This window comes from Ranitomeya imitator, chromosome 5 (genome assembly GCF_032444005.1).
Source record: "Ranitomeya imitator isolate aRanImi1 chromosome 5, aRanImi1.pri, whole genome shotgun sequence".
Taxonomy (NCBI): Eukaryota; Metazoa; Chordata; class Amphibia; order Anura; family Dendrobatidae; genus Ranitomeya; species Ranitomeya imitator.
The window spans coordinates 281,901,367-281,921,523 of record NC_091286.1 but is presented as its reverse complement, the minus strand read 5'-3'; the positions used below and the strand labels follow the sequence as shown (position 1 = coordinate 281,921,523).

The 20,157-nt window shown below is 44.0% G+C and overlaps 1 protein-coding gene across 1 annotated transcript in view; it reads left to right on the top strand.

Annotated features, from left to right (window-relative positions):
• The window catches only part of MAN1A1 (mannosidase alpha class 1A member 1), a 264,415-nt gene that overhangs the window by 70,833 nt on the left and 173,425 nt on the right, over positions 1 to 20,157 (top strand). The window contains exon 2 of the mRNA XM_069726218.1: positions 11,459 to 11,555. Within this exon, the coding sequence (XP_069582319.1) occupies positions 11,459 to 11,555 (97 nt within the window). The remainder of the gene's footprint in view (positions 1 to 11,458; positions 11,556 to 20,157) is intronic.

Sequence of the window (20,157 nt, the reverse complement as noted above, 5' to 3'; positions counted from 1 at the left end):
GAAGCAATGACTCCAGCAGCTGTCCACTCCTTGTGAATCTCCCCCAAATTTTTGAATGGCCTTTTCTTAACATTCCCTTTAAGGCTGCGGTTATCCCGGTTTCTTGTGCACCTTTTTCTACCACACTTTTTTCTTCCACTCAACTTTCCATTAATATGCTTGGATACAGCACTCTGTGAACAGCCAGCTTCTTTAGCAATGAACTTTTGTGGCTTTCCCTCCTTGTGGATATGCCAATGACTGTCTTCTGTACCTCTTTCAAGTCAGCAGTTTTCCCCATGATTGTGGAGCCTACCGAAACAGACTAAGGGACCTTTTTAAACATTTAGGAAGCCTTTGCAGGTGTTTGTAAATTATTCTAATTTAATGAGATAACGACACTTGGGTTTTCATTGACTGTGAGCCATAATCAACATTAACAGAAACATTTGAAATCAATCTGTAATCTATATATATAATTGTCTAAGGGTCACTTCAGTCTGTCTGTCCTTCTGTCACGGTTATTTGTTCGCTGATTGGTCTCGGCAGCTGCCTGTCATGGCTGCCGCGACCAATCAGCGACGGGCACAGTCCGATTAGTCCCTCCCCTACTTCCCTGCACTCACTGCCCGGCGCCCGCTCCGTAATCCCCTCCACTCACCGCTCACACAGGGTTAATGGCAGCGGTAACGGCCCGCGGTGTAACACTCCGTTACCGCTGCTATTAACCCTGTGTGCCCCCAACTGTTTACTATTGATGCTGGCTATGCAGCATTAATAGTAAAAATAGGTCATGTTAAAAATAACCAAAAAAACAAAAAACCTGCTATACTCACCCTCCGCCGCCTTTCCCGCTCCTCGCCACACTCCCGGGACCGCTCCATTGCAAGCGGCAGCTTCCGGTCCCAGGGCTGGTGTGCGACAAGGACCTGCCGTGACGTCACGGTCGTGACCGCGACATCATTATAGGTCCTGCTCACATCAGCCCTGGGACCTCCGGAAGCTGCCGCTTGCAATGGAACGGTCCCGGGAGCGTGGCGAGGAGCGGCAAAGGCGGCGGAGGGTGAGTATAGCAGGATTTCCAACGGGCCTTCGGAAGGTGAGTATATGTTTATTTTTTTTTTAAGTCTCTATACTACGTGGCTCTGCTGGGCAATATACTACGTGACTGTGCAATATACCGTACTACGTGGCTCTGCAATATACTACGTGACTGGGCAATATACTACGTGACTGGGCAATATACTACGTGACTGGGCAATATACTACGTGACTGGGCAATATACTACGTGACTGGGCAATATACTACGTGACTGGGCAATATACTACGTGACTGGGCAATATACTACGTGACTGGGCAATATACTACGTGACTGGGCAATATACTACGTGACTGGGCAATATACTACGTGACTGGGCAATATACTACGTGACTGGGCAATATACTACGTGACTGGGCAATATACTACGTGACTGGGCAATATACTACGTGACTGGGCAATATACTACGTGGCTGGGCAATATACTACGTGGCTGGGCAATATACTATGTGGCTGGGCAATATACTACGTGGCTGGGCAATGTACTACGTGGGCATGCATATTCTAGAATACCCGATGCGTTAGAATCGGGCCACCATCTAGTGACTCTATAATGAGTTTCACTTTTTGTATTCAAGAACTGAAATTTAACTTTTTGATATTTTAATTTTGTGAGAAGCACCTGTCACCGAAGACATAGCCATTACAGTTTATGGGACTGTTTGAGTCTGTGTTCTGTAACCCCTTCCTGACATCCACTGTAAATGTTTGGCGTAGCGGGCAATGCATCCTGGCTACCCGCCATACACAATGCACCGACTGGCTAGTGGCTGTCCTGACCAGAGTGTAATGGCTGCATAGAGAAATGTGAAGTTGTCATGCTTGGGTCGGAAGAGCCACCGGCCAGTCCACACAGTGTGTTCCCATCTCTGTCCGATTTTATATGGCTCTGTGACTGCCGCTAAAACTGGCAGATTTATTATCTAATACCCTGCGATGCAAAAGAATTGCAGGGTAGTGAAAGCTCATGTACAATAGAGTCTAAAGTAAAAAAAAAAAAAAAAGTGCAGAATACAGTACACAAATAACATTAAGGCCATGTTCACACAGTGCGTTTTTTACTGCGGAACCGCAGCGGTTTTGCCGCTGCGGTTCCGCAGCTGTTTTCCATGCAGGGTACATAACAATGTAACCCTATGGAAAACAGTCACTGCTGTGCACATGATCCGTAATTTCGTTTAAAAAGCCGCGCAGAATAGCTGCGGCAAAAAAGAAGGAGCATGTCACTTCTTTTTCCTGAACCGCAGCGGTTCTGCACCCATAGACCTCCATTGTGAGGTCAAAATCGCAGTAAAACCCGCAGATCAAAAATATATCTGCGGGTTTTACTGCGATTTGATGTGCAGAACCGCTGCAGCAGGAAGTGCGGGGGAGCGGGCGGAAGTGCGTGGGCGGAGTGTGGCTGCCCCCCCGTGCTCCGATGCCCCCCCCCGTGCTCCGATGCCCCCCCCAGTGCTCCGATGCCCCCCCCCGTGCCCTAATCTTCCCCCCCCTTATACTTACCCGGTGTCCGTCCGGCCGTCTTCTCCCTGGGCGCCGCCATCTTGCAAAATGGCGGGCGCATGCGCAGTGCGCCCGCCGAATCTGCCGGCCGGCAGATTCGCTCCAAAGTGCATTTTGATCACTGAGATAGGTTATATCTCAGTGATCAAAATAAAAAAATAGTAAATGACACCCCCCCCACTTTGTCACCCCCATTGGTAGGGACAATAAAAAAATTAAGAATTTTTTATTTTTTTTTTCACTAAGGTTAGAATAGGGTTAGGGGTAGGGTTAGGGGTAGGGTTAGGGTATTTTCAGCCATTTTAGCCCTAAAAAGCTTCCTAGGAAACACACAGTCTCTGCATAGAAAACTGCATAAAAAAAGGATAAAAAAACGCATCAAAAAACGCATCAAAAAAGGACAAAAAAAGACCAAAAAAAGGACCTGCGTTTTCTGCCAAGAGCTGCAGTTTTTTAAAAAAACTGTCCTGAAAAAAAAAGGATGGAAATCCTGAACGTGTGAACATACCCTTAGGAGTGATCTGCTGTTTTGGCACCTCGTGGCCTCTGCAAGTCGCACAAACTGTTATAGCCAAATATTTGCACTAAAAGCCAAATAATGTTCCTAAATCCTAAGTCTTGCATGTGTCCAAACAGTTGTTTGCAACCACATAAATATTGCTGCCGTTTGGAAGAAACTGCTTTATAAATTGTGCATCCATTTTTTTCCTTTTACCGCTGTTAAAAATGAAATAATTGGGGATCAAGCATCTTAATGTTATCAACTTTTAAGAAGCACTGAGAGTCCAAAATGGTCACTATACCCAGGGTTTAATTCCCTAAAATGTGCTAGTTAGGGTTGAGCGAAACGGGTCGGCAATTTTCAGAAGTCGCCGACTTTTGGCAAGGTCGGGTTTCATGAAACCCGACCCGACCCCTGTGTGGGGTCGGCCATGAAGTCGGCGATCTTCTGAATCTGGAATCGGAATTCCGATACCGATTCCCGATATGTTTAAGATATCGGGAATTGATATCGGAATTCAGATTTAAGTGTAAAATAAAGAATTAAAATAAAAAAGATCGCCATACTTACCCTCTGACGCGCCCTAGTACTAACCGGGAACCTTCCTTCCTTAGAATCAGCCTTCCAGGACCTTGCGGTGACGTCGCGGCTTGTGATTGGTCGCGCGGCCGCCCATGTGACCACTGGCGCGACCAATCACAAGCCGCGATGTCACAGCGACGTCACCGAAGGTCCTGGAAGGGCTGATTCTTAGGAAGGAAGGCTGTCGGAAAGAAGCAGGGCGCGTCCGAGGGTGAGTATATACCTAATAAAAATATACTCACCCTCGGACGCGCCCTGCTTCTTTCCGGCAGCCTTCCTTCCTAAGAATCAGCCCTTCCAGGACCTTCGGTGACGTCGCGGCTTGTGATTGGTCGCGCGAGTGGTCACCTTCTAAGGAAGGAAGGTTCCCGGTTAGTACCAGGGCGCGTCAGAGGGTAAGTATGGCGATATTTTTTATTTTAATTCTTTATTTTACACTTAAATATGGATCCCAAGGCCTGAAGGAGAGTTTCCGCTCCTTCAGACCCTGGGAACCATTGGAAACCCAATGCACTGCATTGGGTTTCGCATTTCGGCCGACCCCGACCCTGACTTTTTTATAGGATGGGCCGATTTCACTCGACCCGACTTTTGAAAATGTCGGGTTTCGTGAAACCTGACCCGATCCTATAAAAGTAAAAGTCGCTTAACCCTAGTGCTAGTTTAAAAAAAAAAAAAAAAAAAAATCACGTGTGAGGGGTCTCTGCGTGTTCCATCTGTGCTGGGCTCTGCAAGTGCAATGTGGCATCCACAGTCTAGATTTGAGCTCCAAAAGCCAAAGCGCTTCTTTCTGTCTGTGCCCTCCTGTGTGCCCAAACAGTACATGCTGACCACATATGGGGTACTGACATGTCCAGGAGAAATTGTAAATTTTGGGGTGCATTGTCGCCTGCTACCTATTGTGGAAATGAAAAACATAGCGCTAAAGAAACCATTTTGAAAGAATGAAATTTACTTCAAAATTTTAAATAGGGCCATGAAAAATATATATTTTGTAAAATACATTGAAAAAAAAAAGACATTGTGGTTGAACTTGAAAACCAGGCAGCAGCTGCCAAGGCAAACAGGATCATGGGGTGCATTAAAAGAGGTCTGGATACACATGATGAGAGCATTATACTGCCTCTGTACAAATCCCTAGTTAGACCGCACATGGAGTACTGTGTCCAGTTTTGGGCACCGGTGCTCAGGAAGGATATAATGGAACTAGAGAGAGTACAAAGGAGGGCAACAAAATTAATAAAGGGGATGGGAGAACTACAATACCCAGATAGATTAGTGAAATTAGGATTATTTAGTCTAGAAAAAAGACGACTGAGGGGCGATCTAATAACCATGTATAAGTATATAAGGGGACAATACAAATATCTCGCTGAGGATCTGTTTATACCAAGGAAGGTGACGGGCACAAGGGGGCATTCTTTGCGTCTGGAGGAGAGAAGGTTTTTCCACCAACATAGAAGAGGATTCTTTACTGTTAGGGCAGTGAGAATCTGGAATTGCTTGCCTGAGGAGGTGGTGATGGCGAACTCAGTCGAGGGGTTCAAGAGAGGCCTGGATGTCTTCCTGGAGCAGAACAATATTGTATCATACAATTATTAGGTTCTGTAGAAGGACGTAGATCTGGGGATTTATTATGATGGAATATAGGCTGAACTGGATGGACAAATGTCTTTTTTCGGCCTTACTAACTATGTTACTATGTTACTATGTTACTATGTTACATGTCAAATTTGAAAAATAGCGCTCTCTCAGGTCAAAACTGCATTTGGCTATAAGGGGTTAAAGAAGTCAGGTTTTTCATTGAAGGCTAAAGCACTCATTCACATCAATAGGTCTGTGACAAAGTAACGTCCAGCGCATAATGTCATACAAGTGCTGTGCATTTTCACTATAAAGCCACACTCCGTATTTGGTCAGTATTTTACATCAGTATTTATTAGCCAAAAACCAGGAGTGGAACAATCAGAGGAAAAGTATAATAGAAACATATGCACCACTTCTGTATTTATCACACACTCCTGGTTTTGGCTTATAAATACTGAGGTAAAATTCTGACCAAATACTGAATGTGGGGAGAAGCTGGCAAAATAAAAATGTCTGAGGCCAGAGTCTGTAAACTGGTCCATACATTAGTGTAAACTTCTGTCAGCCTTAGGCTGTGTGCACACGTTGCGTTTTTTTCGCGGTTTTTCCCGATAAAAACGCTATAAAACCGCAAAAAAACTGCATACAATAAGCATCCCATCATTTAGAATGAATTCCGCATGTTTTGTGCACATGATGCGTTTTTTTCCGCGAAAAAAACGCATCGCGGCAAAAAACGCAGCATGTTCATTAATTTTCTGTTTTTTTTTGCAGATTTCCCACTCAAAAATGCATTGGGAAGTGTCCGGAAAAAAACGCGGCAAAACTGCGGCAAAAACGCATGCGGTTTTCTTGTGGATTTCTTGCAGAAAATGTCAGGAATTTTCTGCAAGAAATCCTGAACGTGTGCACATAGCCTTAAGACGTGGAGTCAAGGGCAGTGGGTTATTAATGGTTCAGGTAGAAACTACATTAAGCATTACATCACGCGATCTAACATTAAACTGAAACACAATCTCCTGCCTCACAAGCGGAAAGGGTTACTATGGTTACCAAGGTTACTGTGCCTCAGCAGAAGTTTGTAATGGATTTGCAGTATCCTCATGTAAGTCAGGATGTAGGTTCTGGACACTTTGCAATCTTATCCCCAGCTTCCCACATAAGGCTGATGTGGTTTGAAAGCTGTTCCCAAATGTAATGCATGTGGATCAAGTATTGTCTGCTGTTATAAGCATCAATGAGATCAATATGGCGGACAGCAGACACTGGAGTTATTGACTGAAAAAGTCCTGCTTAACTTGGAGTATTTACAGTTATTGTGAACTAGATGGTGGCCTGATTCCTAGAATATGTATGTCGCGCTTAGCACAGACATGTAGTGTATAGCCGGCACATAGTAGGATTATTTAGTCTAGAAAAAAGACGACTGAGGGGCGATCTAATAACCATGTATAAGTATATAAGGGGACAATACAAATATCTCGCTGAGGATCTGTTTATACCAAGGAAGGTGACGGGCACAAGGGGGCATTCTTTGCGTCTGGAGGAGAGAAGGTTTTTCCACCAACATAGAAGAGGATTCTTTACTGTTAGGGCAGTGAGAATCTGGAATTGCTTGCCTGAGGAGGTGGTGATGGCGAACTCAGTCGAGGGGTTCAAGAGAGGCCTGGATGTCTTCCTGGAGCAGAACAATATTGTATCACACAATTATTAGGTTCTGTAGAAGGACGTAGATCTGGGGATTTATTATGATGGAATATAGGCTGAACTGGATGGACAAATGTCTTTTTTTCGGCCTTACTAACTATGTTACTATAGTATATAGCACAGCCCACGTAACAGACAGCCACGTAGTGTATAGCACAGCCACACAGTGTATGGCACAGTCACATAGTGTATATCAGCCACGTAGTATATAGCACAGGCCACACAGTGTATAGCACAGCCACATAGTGTATATCAGCCACGTAGTATATAGCACAGCCACATAGTGTATATCAGCCACATAGTGTATATCAGCCACGTAGTATATAGCACAGGCCACACAGTGTATAGCACAGCCACATAGTGTATATCAGCCACGTAGTATATAGCACAGGCCACTCAGCATATAGCACAGCCCACGTAACACAGACAGCCACGTAGTATATAACACAGGCCATGTAGTATATAGCAGTGTGGGCACCATATCCCTGATAAAAAAAAATAAAATAAAAAAGTTACATACTCACCCTCCGGCGTCCAGCGAAGCTGTGCCGATGCTGCCTCCAGCTTCCGTTCCCAGTGATGCATTGCGAAATTACCCAGATGACTTAGCGAGACTGCAAAGTCATCTGGGTAATTTCGCAATGCTTCACTGGGAACGGAAGCTGGCGGCAGCATCGCGAGCATCGGTGGACGGCGGAGGGTGGGAATAGCACAATTTTTTTTTTTTTATTATTTTTAACATGATATCTTTTTACTATTGATGCTGCATTGGCAGCATCAATAGTAAAAAGTTGTGGCGATACACTGGCGCTGACTGGAGGAGAGTAGGGAGGGGCCAGTTCGCGGCTGGACTGAGCCTGTCACTGATTGGTCGCGGCCTGCCAGCCGCAACCAATGAGTGACGCGGGATTTCCATTAGACAGACGGAAGTACCCCTTAGATGATTATATAGATAGATTTGGGAACCACTACTACACTTATTTTTATTCCCCACTTGCCAAAACCCCCCGCCCCTCACCCCCAATACTCGACAGTGCCACTCACTCCCATGTGTGGACCCGCATTGAGGAACACCTGGGAAGCAGTCACTCCAAGCAAACAGTGCAAGCACTTTAACATCTAGTGTATTGTACAGCGCTGCGGAATATGTTGGCGATATATAAAGATAATTATAATTATGTACAGTCCTCCTCAATGTTATTGGCACCCATGAAGTGTAAGTGCAATATGTGGAATAGCTCCAGAAAAAAATGAATCACATGAACGTTTTTGTTGCATAGAGCACTCGTGTTAAATACAAAGGCGCAAATGATAAACAATGTAAAACAGAAAACAGTGGGAGAGAAAAATAGAAAAACCTAAAGCTTGCTGCGACACTGGTATTGGCAGCCATTACATTACATGAGTATGGAAACACATTTTGACTCATGATTAAGGTTGCTTGGTCACCAGAAACGCGTTGATATCGCATTTTATCCTTTGTAATTGCTGATGGTTTTTATCCTCCACTGAATATATTTTCAAGTGAATAAAGAGAGAAGTTTTTTTTCACTACCTCGTTGAGCTGGATTCCTCATTTCTTCTTTATAACTGATACATTGCCAATTATTGCTGAAGATATTGTACAGTCTGTGTAAAAAATGAAGGGGTGGCAATATTGCTGACCCCCACTGTGTGCATTTATTTATAGCACCAACATGGTCTGCAGCACTGTCCCTAGTAATGGCTCATTCACGCTTCTGATTTTTTTTTTCACTTAAGAGACAATGGATGGATTATTTTGATCAGAGCGTGGTCCCAGTGTCATCAGTTTTTCTCGTACGTGGAGACATTAAAGGACAAAAGTTTCTTCGCCTTTGCCATTCTGACAGTCCCTGAACATTGGACCGTGCTTGGATATCGTTAGGTATCTAAGATAATGGGTAATTGGGAGCAAGCTCTTATATGAATCCTCGTTCGTAAATGATCTACTATAAGTGCACTCTTGGATCTGCTTAGCGTCTGGGAGGCCATCTATTGGATACGAGAAGGTAGCGGCTTATGGCCTTGTTAGACAAGTCCTCTACACTCAGGTGTACAAGGGACTGATGGTTCCTGACAATCGGTGCCTCTAAATGCACTGGCAATCGCCTGACTAACAAGCAAAACACTTGTTCGTCCGGTGCAATGAACTTGTAAGCACAGACTGACTGTTCAAACCAACTACAGGCACTCGATACAAGTTTGGTGGCCAAAGATTTAAATGTACCTTTCTACCTACCGGTTTCCACCCTTCTTTGGGTCTATAATGCCAGAGCTGTCAATCAGAGGGTAGGGAGGGGGAAACGAGTAGTTGGGGAGATACACTTAAATGTTTGACCATGGCAAGGATGCATCAAGTAGTTGGTTTGCACAGCCATTCTGTGGGGACACTCCCTCTTAGCAGGTGTAATAATCACTTGACGGCAGCAGATCGCTCTGTGTAAACAGGTAATGTGCTACTGACTCCGACAATATTCTATGTGCGCAGATTGATCATAACGATCTTTCTGTGTCCATAACACTTTAGTCTGCCTTGGTATTTATGCCACTAATTGACTCTCTATTGACTTGTATTCTTTGATTGTGCTGTGTAAACCTTCCCTTATTCTTATATTATTATTATGTAGACAACACATGAACGCTTGAACAATCTGATCGTGCAAATATATGAGGTTATTGATTAGGAAGAGTTGCTGGGAAACTGCTACAATATTGGAAGGGAATGGCTGGCTTTTCCTTAGTCCCCATGAAAAAGGGTGATTCATGAATAGTTAATGTTAGTTATCCTGCGATCTGGAGCAGTTAATGTAGGATGGAATAAGATCAGTGGAGGGCCACATATGATATAACCAATTTAACAGGCGTCTTTTGGGACAGGTGTTGTTCCTTATCTGATAGTTTATGGTTTGTGGGCAAAAGAAACCGGTTACAAAGCACAAGTTATCAGAAGTAATGATCGATAAATTCAATAAAATCACATTTATTTTTATTTTCCCAGTGATTGGAACATTTCAAATTTTTCTTACACGGTATAAGAACAAACCGACACGAGTCTGTACAATTCCCAAAGGGTAATATACGGCTGTTGGGTTTCTGAATGAATATTGGGGCTTGTTTATCCAGCTAAATGCACTAGGAACAGTGTTGTAATTTTCCTGCAAAGCCTGTCTTCCATGACTAGCACCATAATATGCATCATCCACTTACAACATCTGACCCCACAAAAGGGTGTCCCCTTGGCAGAAGTGGTATGGTTTGTCTTAAGTGGACAGGGCCTACATTCGACCCCTCCATTTACATAGTGAAGGTGTCATAAAGTGAACTCACATATGCTGGGTGATGGTATAAGGCTAGCAAAATCCACCATGTCTGTATGAATCGATGAAACTGTCTGTGTCAGTGTGGTGTCTGAGGAAATAATGGCCAGCACCCAGATGTGGAAATATAGCCTTCATCTCGGCATCCTATGGAGGTGGAATAGGGAAGCCACCGACTGGTCGGGCCTTATTGAACATGTGTACCCGTCTAATTTAATACAGATTGATTTTTTTTGTTTATCTCACTGGCCACTTGGAAAAAAATCCTGAAGCCTTTTTAGAGCAGTGATAATACCTAGAAGCATTGCTGACGTACAGTGCCCACTGAGCGCCGTATAATGGCTCTTTACAGATCTGCAGGGGACTAATATGGCCTCGTTCAGGTGTCCATGTTACACGTATGAGTCGTATGGTTTTCTTTCCCAGATTCCACTTGCACCTATTCTAATATCTGGGACTGTTCATATGTCTCGTTTTTCAAGGTCTATGTGTCTGTGCAAAACTTAGAGATGTCTATTTTTCTCTGGTATCGCGGATGATAAGTGAATGTATGAAAAACACGTACAGCACACTTATGGCATCGGTGTGCTGTCCATATTGAACATTGGAAAGTGTAGAAGAAGCTTTGCCAATATCCATTTGTTAAAAATGGACACTCAGACACGTGGACCGTACACTGACCACACACACTGATGGTAATAACGGACACACTGACCGTACACTGACCACACACTGATGGTAATAACGGACACTTGGACCGTACACTGACCACACACTGATGGTAATAACGGACACGTGGACCGTACACTGACCACACACTGATGGTAATAACGGCCACGTGGACCGTACACTGACCACACACTGATGGTAATAACGGACACGTGGACCGTACACTGACCACACACTGATGGTAATAACGGCCACGTGGACCGTACACTGACCACACACTGATGGTAATAACGGCCACGTGGACCGTACACTGACCACACACTGATGGTAATAACGGACACACTGACCGTACACTGACCACACACTGATGGTAATAACGGCCACGTGGACTGTACACTGACCACACACTGATGGTAATAACGGACACGTGGACCGTACACTGACCACACACTGACCGTACACTAACCGCATTTCCCTTTTTTCCTACACAGATGATGAAATTTGCCTGGGATAATTATAAGCGAAATGCATGGGGATTAAATGAGCTGAAACCTATCCAAAAACAAGGGCATTCAAGTAATTTATTTGGTAAGTAAATTCCACTTTAGAAAGTTAATGCAGTATTTTCAGAATGAGCAGTGGTGACCGCCATTTTTACATATTATGATACATACAAGCCTAAAATTCCATAACAAACTTGTTAACTGGGCTTATATATTTTTTTTTCTCTAATGTGTTTTTAGTGTTTTTTGTTTTACATGTTTGTTTTGCTGTTTTTTTTTGTGTGGCTTTATCTGCTGTTTGATAATTTAGTGATAAAGAACAGCACAGGCTGTAGTTTTTCAAAAATACCACTGACATAAACCTTAGACTATGTTCACACGCTGCTGTTTTTATACGAGTTGAAAGCTGCTTTTTACAGTACCAGCAAAAGCTGAGATTTCAGAAACTCGTGCACACTTTTTTTTTTTTTCCTGACTGACTTGGAAAACTGCTGTTTTTATAGCCACAGCATGTTAACTGTACTGTAATAAAATGACACTTCTATAACGCAGCAAAAAAAACCCAAAACAAAAAAAAACCCAAAACAAAAAAAAAACCCAAAACAAAAAAAACCCCAAAACACCGAAATACCTGCCTTTTGTATGCAGTTTTGCCTGCAGAAAAAAGGTTAAAAAAGCAACGTGTGAACATAGCCTAAAGGTACCGTCACACTTAGCGACGCTGCAGCGATACCGACAACGATCCGGATCGCTGCAGCGTCGCTGTTTGGTCGCTGGAGAGCTGTCACACAGACCGCTCTCCAGCGACCAACGATGCCGGTAACCAGGGTAAACATCGGGTAACTAAGCGCAGGGCCGCGCTTAGTAACCCGATGTTTACCCTGGTTACCATCCTAAAAGTAAAAAAAACAAACACTACATACTTACCTACAGCCGTCTGTCCTCCAGCGCTGTGCTCTGCTCTCCTCCTGTACTGTCTGTGAGAGCACAGCGGCCGGAAAGCAGAGCGGTGACGTCACCGCTCTGCTTTCCGGCTGACCGACGTTCACAGCCAGTACAGGAGGAGTGCAGAGCACGGCTGTAGGTAAGTATGTAGTGTTTGTTTTTTTTACTTTACCCGATGTTTATCCTGGTTACCAGCGAAGACATCGCTGAATCGGTGTCACACACGCCGATTCAGCGATGTCTGGGGGGAGTCCAGCGACCAAATAAAGTTCTGGACTTTCTTCCCCGACCAGCGACAGCACAGCAGGGGCCTGATCGCTGCTGCCTGTCACACTGGACGATATCGCTAGCGAGGACGCTGCAACGTCACGGATCGCTAGCGATATCGTCTAGTGTGACGGTACCTTTAGGGACCTAGAAGTCAGATCGGATTTTGGGTACTGATTTAGCAGAGTAAACACCACTGCACTGTAAAGACCGTGCAAACGTTGCAGCAAGGCCACGTGGTGGTATCTCCGCACCGCAGAATCGCTTATCAGCAGATCCTGTCAAAATTCCGTGTCCTCCAACTCGAATCCCCGGTCTCTAGCGCCAGTTTAACGGAAGAAATAAGAGCTAGGTTTAATAAGCGAATATGCCCTTTAGTACCGTTGTTAGTCTTCCATTATGAGACATGGGAGTTGAAATGTCATTTGTCATGGAGTGATTAGAGGCCTCGAGTTCAGGTGGGAGAGCAAGAAATAAAGCCCGTTCCCCCAAGCACTCCTCCATACACGCACATTAGGATTGGATCTAAAAGGCAGCAAAGTACGATATTTTTCATACTTTTAATATCGCCACGTAATGAAATATTATGTCTGCAAGTTTTTATTTTCATACCAGGAGAGCAAATAAAAATCCGGAGTTTCCGCTCTCAGTAACCTTTAAAAGTCTGTAAAATGTGTAATTACTTTCTGCGAGTATTGGAGTTTCTGCAGATTCATGAAGGCTTTTCCCACCACACAATGGAGAACTTTCATCCGTCAGTGTTCTGGAAAGTCATGTTACTGAAGCACTCACTGAATCATTGACATAACAGGAAGTGATCACTGTTTGCAGATGTCTCTTCATGTTTACCGTTCCTTTGCCCTGAGGTTCTTTACTGGGAAAACAACTTCATGTTTTCCTTAAAGAAGGAGCACATCTTGGCTCTACCAGCGTGACACATTCGAAGGCTTTATAAAATCTGCAAGAAAACCCTCGTAAAGTTTTCCACTTGCAGGTGCACAGCTTATCCGATTAATACCGCGCTCAGTGATTACATTTCTCGCACTTGTTTTTCAATCATGACATGTTCATGTGCTCTTCATACACCTTGCATGAGACTTAGCGATGGAGGATACGCTAAACCGCTAGTTACAGTAGCTAGAACACCATTCACTAACCCTGTATATTGTCATAAGGCCTGCATATGCAAACTGGATATAATCGGGTGCTGACATTATGTAGATACTACGATGGACGGAAACGCCAATGCATTGAACAAAAAATATAATCCAGCACCAACAAATAATGAAACTCCGTTCCATAAATGTCTAAATGCTTAGAAACTGGAGTACTTTGAAATCCAGCACGTTTCGCAATCTATAGAATGTTTTGTAATGAAGTTGGAATAAAGTAATTATTTTCTTTTTAACTTTTTTGTAGGCGCCGGATTGTAGTTTTCTGTATTGCGATAGATCTATATAGCCTTATGCCCATGCTTTATTATATCAGCTTATATGGCGCAATTAATTCCACAGCCCTTTAGGGCAGTCTCACACGTCCAGATAATTCCGGTACCGGAATTATCTGTGTCCGTGTGCCGGTGCGTTTCTGTGGCACATCAGTGTGGCACACGTGTGCCCACTGGGTACCACACGCGCCGTGCAGGAGACAGCGCTAAAGTTTAGCGCTGTCCCCTGCATCTGGTGCTGAAGCCGCTATTCATATCTTCCGTGCAGCAGCATTTGCTGTAGAGAAGATATGAATAATCGTGTTTAAAATAAAGATGCATGTCCCCATACCCCTCCCACCCCCTGTGCGAACCCCCCGCTGTTATTAAAATACTCACCCGGCTCCCTTGCTGGCTGGCGCTGCTTCCTGTCCTGGCCGCACCTGTATGAGCGGTCACGTGGGGCCGCTCATTTAAAGTAATGAATATATAACAACTCTCAGAGAAAAACATGGGTGCTCTATAAAACCAATTACAGTCTAATTGACCTGATATATAAACCCATGTATATAAAGGACTAATGAGTGTATACTCCTTATATAATTAAACACAAAAAATGGAGTTCCATACACATAGAAATATGAAAAAATAGTATAAACTTTATTGACAAATTCAACGACATAAACCAATATACATAAAAATAAATGAAAAAGACGAACAACCTAGTAAGGACATAATAAAAACCTCAGCACTATCAATGCATATATGTGTATTGACTCCAAGACCTATACTGCAAACTGCTCTCTAAAGGTCATATACCCTCCAGTTAGTACCTAACAACAATGTGTATGTGGATCACTGGATGTACATATATATCTGTGTGCCTGAATGCTTGTCAAAGTGACCGGCATATACAGAGAAAAAAAGAGCAATATTACTCAATGCAATATAAGGTAATCTTACCCATGGTGGAGAAAAAGTGAAGTGCCGAGGTGCCCAGTTGACCCCCCTGACGCGCGTTTCGCGTATTGCTTGTTCCCTCTTGTGAACAAGCAATACACACAATGCACAGTATCGACGTAGATGTCATAATGGTTGCCATGGCGACGATGTCATAAAGGTTGCCTCGACCAATCAGCGTCGGGCACAGTCTGCCGCGAATTCTGGAATCATCATTGTCCATATACTACGGGGACATGCATATTCTAGAATACCCGATGCGTTAGAATCGGGCCACAATACACATAAACATGTGTGTGTGTATATATAGACATGTATATGGAGACATGTATGGACAATTATGTCATAATGGTTGCCATGGCGACGATGATGTCATAAAGGTTGCCTCAACCAATCAGCGACGGGCACAGCGACGATGATGTCATAAAGGACGTAGACATCTCACGTTTCTGATTCAGCGACGGGCACAGTATCGACGTAGATGTCATAATGGTTGCCATGGCGACGATGATGTCATAAAGGTTGCCTCGACCAATCAGCGACAGGCACAGTCTGCCGCGAATTCTGGAATCATCATTGTCCATATACTACGGGGACATGCATATTCTAGAATACCCGATGCGTTAGAATCGGGCCACAATCTAGTATATATATAATTGCCTAAGGGTTTTTCCGTCTGTCTCTGTCTGTCTGTCCTGGAAATCCCGCGTCTCTGATTGGTCGAGGCCGCCAGGCCTCGACCAATAAGCAACGGGCACAGCGACGATGATGTCCTAATGGTTGCCATGGCGACGATGATGTCATAAAGGTTGCCTCGACCAATCAGCGACGGGCACAGTCTGCCGCGAATTCTGGAATCATCATTGTCCATATACTACGGGGACATGCATATTCTAGAATACTCGATGCGTTAGAATCGGGCCACAATCTAGTACTATATAATGGCCACACATGATGCTCCATACTGTATGATGGCCCCACATGATGCTCAATACTGTATAATGGCCGCACATTATGTTACATACTGTATGATGGCCCAACATGATACTACATACTGCATAATGGCCACACATGATGCTCCATACTGTATAATGGCCACACATGATGCTCCATACTGTATCATGGCCCCACATGATGCTCCATACTGTATAATGGCCACACATTATGCTACATATTGTATGATGGCCCCACATGATGCTCCATACTGTATAATGGCCACACATTATGCTGCATACTGTATGATAGCCCTACATGATACTGCGTACAGTATAATGGCTACACATAGTTACTCCTACACACGCGGCTCCGCTCAGTACACCTAGCATACACGGCTCTGCTCCGCACAACTCATACACACACGGTTCCGCTCCGTACACCTCAAACACACACACGGCTCCGCTCCGTACACTTCATACACACACGGCTCCACTCTGTACACCTCATACCCACATGGCTCCGCTCTGTACACCTCGTACACACACACAGCTCTGCTACATCCACACTGTAAACAACTCCTGACCCCACAAAAAAGCTTACCGTCTAGCACCATGACAGCACAGCAGAGTTCTGCAATACGCGGAGACCCCTGATCATGTGACTCCTGACTCCTCCCCTCCTATGACCTCATCATAGGTCCTGAGCAACCTTCAGTGACTCACTGTGACTGAGAGGCCCTCCCCCTCCCTCCTCTCTTCCTGGTCCAGCGTCTGCTACCCCTCACCTCACCGCAGACCACAGCAGTGACAGCAGGATAATATATGCATCGGGTCATGTGATCATGTGGGCTATGTATGTCCTACATATGTACACCTATATGGATGTAGGTATATACATGTGCATACATGTAGCATATGTATATATGTATATATACATGCTTACATGTATATATGGTGTATAGGGTCCTAAATATGTAGGTGCATACATATGTGGGCTATCATGTGTGTAATGTTATATATATATATATATATATATATATATATATATATATATATATATATATATATATATATATATATATATATATATATATATATATATATATATTTAGTTAGTTTTTATTATTTTTTGAGCACATGGATCCCTTGTATATCCGTATGTCGGTTTTGCAAACCTGCGAGAAAACCGCAGTACGGATGCCATACGGATTACATACGGAGAATGCCATGCGCAAAATACGCTGACACACCCTGCCTACGGAGGAGCTGCGGACCACTATTTTGGGGTCTTTTCAACGTTTTACGGCCGTAAAATACGGACCGTATTGTCTTACGCCGAGTGTGACGCCGGCCTAAGATTGTGAAACAAGCGCTTTCAGCAACACCCATTTTCTTCTTAAAAGCAGATTTTCTTTTAAACGGAATCTGTCAATGGGATTTAACCCCATAACTATAGATGTGCATTTAGCTCTTACTGACAAATAACTTTACATGGCCCATCAATTCATTCATTCATTCATTCATTACTGAGAAATCAGTGTTTGAATTGATATGCAAATAAGGCTGTAGAGCTATTTGTACGTCACTCCAGATCTATTCCCTGCCCAACGCCTCCCAGAAACTGTCTAGTTAAAAGTAGTGATGAGCGAACATGCTCAGATAATGTTATCCTAGTATCTTTGGTGTGCCCGAATAATATGTTCAGGTCTCCTCGGCTGCATGATTCACAGCTTTTTGTTAGGCAATCCCCGCTGTCTAACAGCCACGGGAACTCGAACATATTATTCAAGCACGCCAAAGCTACTCGGATAACACCCGAGCGTGTTCAGATAACACCTTATCGCTCATCACAAGTTAAAAGCATTGCTAGACTTGTCTTTTCAAAAAGCTACATGTGCATAAAAATAGTTGGGGTGTGAAATCCTGCTGACAGATTGCCTTTTAAAAAAGTAACTTCGTACATTTTTTCCAGACGCCGGACAAACAATTTTTGCCGGTGAAAGATGGACGAAACGAGAGGCCATTCGGCGCAGTCCGGCACCAATACAAGTCTATGAGAAAAAACGGATCCGGCGGCATCATTCGCTGAATCCGTGTTTTTTTTTTTTTTTTTTTTTTTTTATTTTTTAAATTTGCAGGCTTCAGCCTGACGGCAAAAACCTGATGTGTGAAAGCAGCCTTAAACATGTCACCAGTTTTGTCCTGTGTCAAGTAAAACGATGACCTTAATCAATGCCTGTGCTGCAGTCCATCAATGGATTATAACCCCCTGACTCTCCCCTGTATCACTCCAAAAATCCTTTTGCGGTAGCACCTGAGATCAGAGAATACAAATTTTGATCCAGATCTTACCCAACGCATCTTTGCCTTAATTGATAACTCCACCGACTCCTTTACTGCCAAACAACTTGATGTATCCGAACAGTAGAGCTGACAAACAAGGAGAGGGGCTCACTGCCTTGCCTTCTATAAGCTGCTTGATTACAAATAGTCAATTACTGCTTGAATACAGAATGACCCTTGAGAAATTCCTTGCCTATCAAATAATAAGTTATTGGGGACAGCGAGCCTGTGTCCTTTGGGTGATTGAGTCTCAAGTGGCTGTTTTTAAAGGCTTAATGTTCACCTATACACAGAGCATGGCTTAAATTAGTGGCACTTCCCACATCAAAGTATAAACCAATCCGGAAAATTGGGAACACAAGCCAATAAAATTTCAAAACTTTATTGTAAACAAAATTTAAAAGTAGATCACAGAAATTTAAATATAAAAAAATAGGAGATACAGCTGCTCAATACAACCGCTTTCCTAGGTAGCACACCCCTATTAATATCCTGACTGTCTTACAAAGTTCCCGCCCATTTGGCTAAACACCACATAAGTATAATTTACTTCAAAACATAATTAGATTCATAAAGCAGGCACAAAGAGCACTTCAGATGTGGTGCTGACAGCATACTAGAGTTACTTGCTGAATAATACCAAAACAAACAATATATAGGCTGACACAGCTCATTTACTAGTCATAGCTAAGCACAGTAATGTAACACATCTCTTATCTATTCATAGCGTGGCAGTCACTGGTGTACATCTGACCGCATGCAATGCCTATTGTGAACAAGATCAGGGCATGTGCCACAGTATAACCGTTATATGTTAGACACAGGCATAGCATGCAGTCAGCAGAGCCGGAGCAGACATCTTCAATACAGCGATAATAGCAACCACATATGAGATCAATCTACATGAGAGGTATAGAGGGGTATACGACCTAGTGAGGCGGTGTGGGTCCCCGACGCGCGTTTCGCGTGTTGCTTATTCCTGGGGGATTCTTGCCGTCAAGACGGCAAGAATCTGTGGCACATGCCCTGATCTTGTTCACAATAGGCATTGCATGCGGTCAGATGTACACCAGTGACTGCCTTGAAAGCTCCCAGGCTTTCTAGGAAAGTTCCCACGATCTATGAACAGCCAGCAGAGGGCGCCTCACCGCAAATGAAGCTAAATATAGCTCATTGATCTATATTTAGACTCATTCCCCGGGGTTTTGCAGCGAGGAGTAGCATTGCATTAGCAAAGCTCCTTGCTGCAAAATGTTTTAACCCCTTCAGAAGGATTTACATCGTTGGACGTTACAGATCTGCGGAGGGTAAGTATATTGTTGGTTTATTATGTTTTTTCTTTCACAGAACGAGGGTCTTCAGTGACTGGATTGGGCGTAGAATAAAATACTCCAACAACCATTGTTTTTATTTCATTAAAGGGAACCTGTCACCCCGTTTTTTGAGATTGAGCTATAAATACTGTTAAATAGGGCCTGCGCTGTGTGTTCCTATAGTGTATGTAGTGTACCCCGATTCCCCATGTATGCTGAGAAATAACTTACCAAAGTCGCCGTTTTCGCCTGTCAATCAGGCTGGTCAGGTCGGGAGGGCGTGGTGACATCGCTGGTTCTTCCTCAGCTTTACGTTGGTGGCGTAGTGGTGAAGACACAGCGCGCGATCTGCGCTGTCATCCCTTGCATCGGTGGGGGCGGCCATCTTCCTGGGGCCGCGCGTGCGCAGATCGAGTGCTCTGCTGCACGGGGCTTCAGGAAAATGGCCGCGGGATGCCGCGCGTGCGCATTAGAGATCGCGGCGGCCATTTTCCCAAA